The sequence below is a fragment of the Myotis davidii genome, unplaced genomic scaffold, assembly GCF_000327345.1.
Source record: "Myotis davidii unplaced genomic scaffold, ASM32734v1 scaffold96, whole genome shotgun sequence".
Lineage (NCBI taxonomy): Eukaryota > Metazoa > Chordata > Mammalia > Chiroptera > Vespertilionidae > Myotis > Myotis davidii.
The window spans coordinates 4,160,346-4,168,017 of NW_006289416.1; the positions used below are offsets into that span (position 1 = coordinate 4,160,346).

General features: G+C 45.0%; 1 protein-coding gene across 3 annotated transcripts in view; it reads right to left on the bottom strand.

Annotated features, from left to right (window-relative positions):
* Positions 1–2,085: 2,085 nt before the first annotated feature.
* Positions 2,086–7,672, bottom strand: part of ADCYAP1 (adenylate cyclase activating polypeptide 1 (pituitary)) — an 8,053-nt gene continuing 2,466 nt past the window's right edge. For 2 of the 3 annotated variants that reach the window (XM_006761866.2, XM_006761867.2), the window contains exons 3-6: positions 6,332–6,463; positions 5,801–5,899; positions 5,012–5,062; positions 2,086–4,735 (exon numbers count right to left, since the gene is read on the bottom strand). In XM_006761866.2, coding sequence (XP_006761929.1) covers positions 4,546–4,735; positions 5,012–5,062; positions 5,801–5,899; positions 6,332–6,463 — 472 coding nt within the window. In that variant the 3' untranslated portion in view covers positions 2,086–4,545. The remainder of the gene's footprint in view (positions 4,736–5,011; positions 5,063–5,800; positions 5,900–6,331; positions 6,464–7,672) is intronic. The other variant, XM_006761868.2, reaches the window with a different exon arrangement.

The window sequence follows — 7,672 nt, forward strand, 5'->3', positions numbered from 1 at the left end:
GAACAGTAGGGCTGAGTTTAAGGTCATAGTGGGGCACCAAGTGAAATCAACTTATAAATAGTTGGGGGGGTGGGGAATGCACTCAAGCCAAATTTGGATATAATGCAATTGGAAGTAGACTTCTGGATCTGAAGAATTACTGCCAGCTAGCTGCACAGTTTCTCTCTGTTATTTCAATAGTCTCTCAGTCATGTGACTGAATTTCCTCAACATTGCTTATAGGATCACTCTTCTTCCTCTTTAACAGACAGATCCAACCAGAACATATAAGTAAAATAATGCTAACTATGGCCTTAGTGATCTAAAGGAAATATTGCAATTTTCAAAGAACCTAATGTCCATCCCAAGAGAATATGGCTCATTGATGTATTTATTACTTTCTGCAAGCAGCATGACCTGTTACCTATTTAATGTGGGGGGAAAACACTCAGCCCCTGCACACATAGGTGCCTACATGTCACCAAATTCTAAATCTATGTGATCTCAAACTTCAGTGCCTATTAATCTAGAACTTTTAGTTATAATACAGATTCACTGTTTCTGTTAGAGCCCTAAAATCTGCATTATTAACAAGTCCCCCAGGTAAAAAAATATATATATATTCTTTGGAAAAGTACTACCTTAACTCCCAGCTGTTAAGCTCTCTCAACCAGCATGCCTCACCCCTTTTAGGTGTCGAATAAATTGTATTGTATCAAATCAATGTATTCTCAGCCTTTACAGCTTTAAAGCCCATATTATAACTTCTTGGATACCTAAATATATCAAGCCTTCCAATGAAAAGCAATTTTTTTGAGTTATCCTATATAACAGAATAGCCAGTTGCTATATACATGAGCTTGACTTGAAGTCAGACAAATCTGGGGCTTTTCTCTACTTTCTGGACAAGTCATTAGCCCCAATCAAAACACTTATCTTTCTTCAGTTTTTTTCCATTTACCACACTAGGGCACTATATATAGTATGTCTCCATGGAGTGGGGGTGGGGGAGGGTATTTAAAGATGACAAAAAAAACACCATATCTCATAAAACCCAATGTAAATATGAATTATACAGTATCCATTTCTTTTAATTTACTGCAAATGGGATTTCTAGATCATAAGTTCCTCCCTATATGATTCTGGGCCTTAAATACTGAGCTAAGTTCTGTAGAAAGTTTTTTAATACTTGCTGCTCTTTTGATTTTTGCTGGTCCTTTAGTATTATTGTGACATATTTACTGACTTATTAATTTACTGCATTAATTTAAAATAAAAATCTGGCAACTTAAATTAAATACTATGACTAATTATAAGTGACTTTCAATACCAAAGTTTTTAACCCAGATATCATCAAAGGCTTCAAAAGTAAACACCTCTGAGAAATTTATAAAAATTTCATATGAAGGCTTTGCTTTAAAGGTTGCTAATATCAATTAATAAAACAAATAATTCACAAATGACTTTTCATATTTTGTCCTAGGCTTCAAAGTGCATTTTCTTTTAAAGGTATTTACCTAACTCTTTGCTTACTTATGGGTTTTTTTCCTTCTGTCCAAAGCATTTTAATCAGAGATAGTTGTCTATAGGTCTCTAAACATATGTTAAAACCTTCAAAATTAATTATTTAAATCATCTTTATACAGAACTTTAGAGAGTCCAATTTAGTCTGCAGAGTGACTTGCAAGAAAACAATGCTAGGCTGATATTTTAGAAACATAACTAATACGCAGGTACTCTCTTCCTCCACTGGATTGTAACTTTCTTAAATACTGAACAATGTATATAAACATTAGGGGATAGAAATCCATCTAAATTGTACACCCTATAAATGTCCCAACATTCGTGCCCATTTATAAGCTTACTATCTCCTCAGGTATTCTTCTCTGAGTAGCTACTTCATATTTTTAGTTGAATCCATAACCCATCAAGCAGATATTAAAGCACATTTATGCAAATACATAGATGCTTAAATAAGTATATATCCCAGACATTAAAATTCTTATGGTTGGTAAAGGAAATATAATACTTTAAGAGATTTTAAAGTAGTTATTTCCTGATGTCTTTTTCTCCAAACATTAGACGAAGTTGCATTGTTTACAAAAATTTATTCATACAAATTTCACACACTTCATATAACAGTTATCAAAGACCTAATTATAGATATCATGTGTGTAATACTTGGTTAAGATGTTTTTATAATCATTTGCACACAAAATAAGAGCTTCAAGACTAACATCTACCTAAATTATCACTATATCATAAATCTGCTTTAGGTTAGTAAGGCTCTTGGCATTTCTAAAAAGTATACAAAAGATTAAACTGGATGATCACTGTAAATGCTTGCAACTAGCCACAGAAACACTAAATTAGACTTCATAAATAAAAGGTTAACTAGAGCCCTATTTCACCACTAACAGCTGACACAAATACAGAAAATTCTGCCCATTATCCAAGAAACAAATAATTAAGACTAAAATGCAAGCCGATGTGTTGCAGCATTGTAGGGCCACTAAATAGCCATCTGTGATTCGTGGCGATTTAAAAGGCAAAGAAAGGCACTACAGCTGCAAACTGCGTCCCAGGTCACATTGCCTGAGGAGACTGCAGAATTAAAGAAAGATTGATCCCATACACAGGACTCAGGCATAGATCGAAAGCCTCTGTGCTTTCACTGTCTGCAATGTGATCTCCTGGCAGCATCCATCCCGCCTGGGAATGCAAATTCAATTCTGTTTTCTTTGATTTATGACTTCATACTGATCAAATCCGTAAAGGAAAAGGAAAGGTCCTTTAGACTTTACAAGCTAATGTTTAATCTTTTCTTGTTGTTCTTCTTCTTCTTTTTCAAAAGAATCTGTGCCTGAAATCTGGGAGTTTGTTTTGCGTGTTGTTGCTTGATCTGGTTGTTGGGTGAAGGTTCTTTTGTTTATAGAGAGTACTTGATATGTTCAAGAAATTGATAGGAAACAGACAGACATGCTTTTTGTAGCCAAGAAAGGATACAAAGGGGAGTTCTCGGGGTCTGGTGGAGTTTGTTTGCCTTACTCTTGACCACAAATATAAGATAGTACTCATACATAAGACGAGGTTTAAATGATTTATCAGTTAGTAAAACTGAGCAACATGTGAACACTACACATTCTACTATGACAAAGGTTGGTTTATGAAATAAATTTTACTAAGCAATAAGCCATAATGTAGAAAAATACATTTTACCTACAAACTCAATAAACAAGAAACAAAAGGTTCATATTTAGTGCATCATTACTTAGTGATAACTACACAGGGTTTCCTAAACTTTACAATAAGCGCTTGCATCAAACAACAACAAAAGTAAGACACATTCACAAGTTCAAGAGAAGTGAATGAAAATGGTAACCAGTACTTAAACAGTGCAAGAGGGTAGGAAGGCAGAGTCTTCAGGAAAAAGAACACCAAAGAAAAGGGTGGCTCCTTCAGAGCAGGGTTCAAAGGGGAGGATCCTGGCCATTTCACAAGATGAGAAGCATGGACAGCACTGGAGAAAAACACATTGTACTTTGCATCCATTTCAAACACCCAGCACCCAGTCAGTCAGGCTGGGGACCTAAGGTGGGGACTCGGCTTAACCCCAGCATCCCAGATCTGGGGCAGCCCCAAAAGAGTCCCTCTCCAGGGTCCTCCTCCTGCTGCCTTATGCTCTGCCTCTTCCAGTATACCTGCACTGCTTTCACTTTGTTCCAATTGTCCTAACCTTGGGATAGTGGGTTTCCTGGAAGTACAGAGAAGGGAGCTCCTACTCCAGTCTCCCTTCTCTGTATAATCTCCCAACTCCTGCCCCAGGGAATGGTGTGAATTCTGGGGAGAAGCACAATTTAGATAGAGCTGTTGTTTTTATCGGGAGAATTTCCTTGTGGGCTGAGAGTCCAAAGAGAGACAAATACACATAAAAGTAAAATCAAAGAAAGCAGAAGTATTAGAATTGTCACCCAGCAAAGGGGGATAGTGCCTGGTTGAGTTGGGCTGGGATTGAAGCAGCCTGCCCCAGAGACTCACTGGAGAGAATGCCTACAGCAATTCTCCCAAACCATTCCCTCAAAATCTCCCTGAAGCAGGGCATCATTGTTTATATACAGTAGCAAATGGTCAGTATTAACATCTTCAGGCCTGTTGTGGATAAAAATACTATCCTTTTAATTCCAGTTTACAAAAATAGGAGTAATATTTAAAACAATGATTGTCTATTTTTCTATCTATTTTATATAAATACATAAACAGCTCAGGTGAATTTTCAATCCTGGTGCACATTTTTATGAACTGCTCTCTATTATACTTATATATATTCTTAAATATATATATTTATAATATATATCAATAATTGGTCCACAAAGTATATCTGTGCATTCTCTAGTGCTTTGTAAAAAGAAAAACAATATTATTATCAAAATATTCATTTAATGGCTTTACTTCATACATAAATAAATGTTTGGATAGAACACATGAGCGATGACTGTTCCAGTTTGTAAGGAAAATGACTTTTCATTGTGTCAGGGTTGTATACACAAGGTAGCTGGTAACTCATCGCTACAAATACGCTATTCGGCGTCCTTTGTTTTTAACTCTTTGTTTATACCTTTTCCCTAGGACAGCGGCCAAGTATTTCTTGACAGCCATTTGTTTCCTGTAGCGGCTGTAGCTGTCCGTGAAGATTCCGTCTGAGTGGCGCTTGGAGAGCGGATCCGAGTCATCTTTTGCGTTATCGCTTCGAATGCCACTGCAAGGATAGGGGTCGGGGAAAGGGTGGCAGGGCGGGAGACACAGGTTCAATAGCTGCAAGGAGCAGGCGGGCCCCACCCCACGAGGGAGCCTGCAGAACGGGCATGGGGTCTTACTACCCTCTGCCTTGCCTTCCCCTGCCAATAGGAGCAGGAGGGGAGCTGCGACAGAAACCGCTCATTCTCCCGCCCCGCCCAGGATTTCCTAGTGCCACGCTCTTAGGAAAGGGGCCCCTTAGGAGGGCCCGGGCAAATGCACATAATTTAAGCCTAACCTCTGTCCATGCGATATGACCATCCCGTCCATGCGATTGCGCTGAATTGTCCTAATAGAAAATAACAAAAGAGCCCTAAATGCCTCATCGGCTACTGCCCTGGAGTTTACATCAATCCTGTTATTGCTGTCGAGTCAGACACAAGCACTCCCCTTCCACGCGCTAAGTTGTAAAAACGTGATAATAATACAAGTCGACAGACTGTAGGCATTATTTTTCATCACATGAATTATTTATTACGAAAAATGTAATCTGTTTCCCCGCGGGCTTTATTAAAATGCTACCTTCTGCTGAGAGATGCTCCACGCAGCCCTATGCTCTGGGTAGGTCTTGCACAAGCAAAAACGGTTTCCCCAGGTGTCCAAAGTGGAGGGTTTGTTGGTTGCAATTTGAATTTACAATAAAATAATCTTTTACGGCAAACTTAGAGGAAATTATAGCACACCGTCCCGCGAAGCTTGAAGGTTTTGAATGACTGAGGGGACTATTTGGTTTCTCTTTTTTCAATTCAAAACGGATCAAACCCTCCGGTTTCCCTGCCCATACTTTTCTCTGCCGGATCCCCGAGCTCTCTCGCCAAACTTCAGGTACCGCCTAGTAATCTTCGCAGGTGGCTGGGGGCTGGCCCCGCAGCCCCTGCAGATCCCGCGGCACAGACTCGCCCTCAGCCCCACGTGCACGCAGAACGTAGACACCGCACCGCCCACCCCGCGCCCGCGCTCCAAACCCACGCCCACCTCAGCGCGCGCGCGCCACCTCGCGCCCACTAACTCTTTCACAAACTCTTACCCCACGCCCTTGGCCACGAGCTTCTGCAGTAATTTCTTGCGGGACAGCTGGTCCAGCACTTTGCGGTAGGCCTTGTGAAGGATCGCGTGGGCCACATCTCTAAGGGTAGGCAAAGTGCGCGCCCAGGGTCACTGCCTCTGTCCCCCAGTAGCTGCCCAGCTCCCCCGTCCGCCACCCCCCGCGGGGCACCCTCGCCTCTCAGCGCTCCGGGAAGCTGCCAGGAAACCTCCAGGGGCCCAGAACTCCCGAGTAACTTTCTTGGCACGCTCCCCTGAGTGACTGCCAGGAGCGGGAGTTCTTCTTGCCCTCCCAGGTGGCAGGTGTGGAGTCTGGGCTCCTCACCGCCGGCCGGGCGCGCATTCACTGCCACCCCTTGACCACAGACCTTTCGCGACTAACTTTCTGTCGCTGTCGTACAAACCTGGGAGAAGACAGCCTGGAGGACTTTTATGAAAAAGAACCTACGAGGTGGGCCAACACCTGCCCCTCCCACAACCTCAGTCCCGGGTGCGGAGGCCGCACGGTCAGTACCTTATCTCCCCCGGGTGGTTGAGCGCGTGGGTTTCGCGGTGCACAGAGGCGGGTCTCTCTATGCGGGGCGGCTCCAAGTCGTAGAAGTTTTGCAGCTGGTTTCCGTCCTCGTCGTACGCCTCGTCCTCCGACCTGCAGGGATAGCCCGGGGCAGAAGGAGTGCTCAGTACCAGTGCCTCCTAGGCTCTGCGAGGACCCCCCAAAAATGGGCTCTCTCTGCTTTTTCTTCCTCCTTAAAGGTCTCCCACGGAGAACTGCCTATTCTTCCCCGGACAGGGGTCGAGGTCGAGTAAGGAGGCGGGGGGAACTACATCCATATGAAATTCCCACCCCGCGAGGCGGCTCTCCCAATCCTCCTTGTGCGGGTGAAGGGTCGCCGAGCGGGGCCGCAGCCACCCGGGCACCGGGAAGCCGATGCGTCTCCGCCGACCACGCACACCTGGTCTCGGAACAGGACCGCCCCGCTGCCCGCCTGGTGTCTGGTCTCCCCGACAAGCCGCGAAGAGCGAGTACGAGAAAGATCCTAAGAGACTAGGCGCTGGCCAACTCGGAGACCCAGCAGAGGAGGCCAGGAGCAACCAGAAAGGGTGGGGGGGATGGGGGTGTACAGCGGCCAACTCCGGCAACCACCCGCACCCAGCCTCAGGGGAGCCCGTTCCCGCACAGATGTAGGTCACGGAGAACCACCGGCTTCTATTTCGGGCCGGAGAGGATCTGGCAGGAACGCGAATAATAAGATGCCGCTAAACTTGGTTTGGCGGCGGCTCATTCTGTGGCAGGTCCGTGCCCTCCGTGGCTCTCGCCCGGGGAAAGGGCCTTTGGAAATAGCTGGGGGGGGGCGTGAAATGGGGCACTTTAAGTCCACCAAAAAATTGTTCTCGTTAATCTGTTACGATGGCGAGGCGACGGGACCGCATCTCAACCTTGGGGACGGGGCAAATGGGCACCAGGGGACCGAGAGCCATTAAGAGCGCCGCGGCCTCGCAGTCGCCCTTGCCTACCGCTTCTAGCCTTGATATAGGACGGGGAGGGGGGCGGGGGTTAAAACACAAAAACTCCTCTCTTTGGGCCGCTACAGAGACCCCGAAATCGGCCCGGGCAAGCCTCGCTCCCTGGGAGGGGTTCAAGTCGCGCGTCCTTATTCTGCACTCCTTCCTTCGCCCCTGGAGAGGTAAGGGCGCGGCACTGGGGGGGGGCGTGAAATGGGGCACTTTAAGTCCACCAAAAAATTGTTCTCGTTAATCTGTTACGATGGCGAGGCGACGGGACCGCATCTCAACCTTGGGGACCGGGCAAATGGGCACCAGGGGACCGAGAGCCATTAAGAGCGCCGCGGCCTCG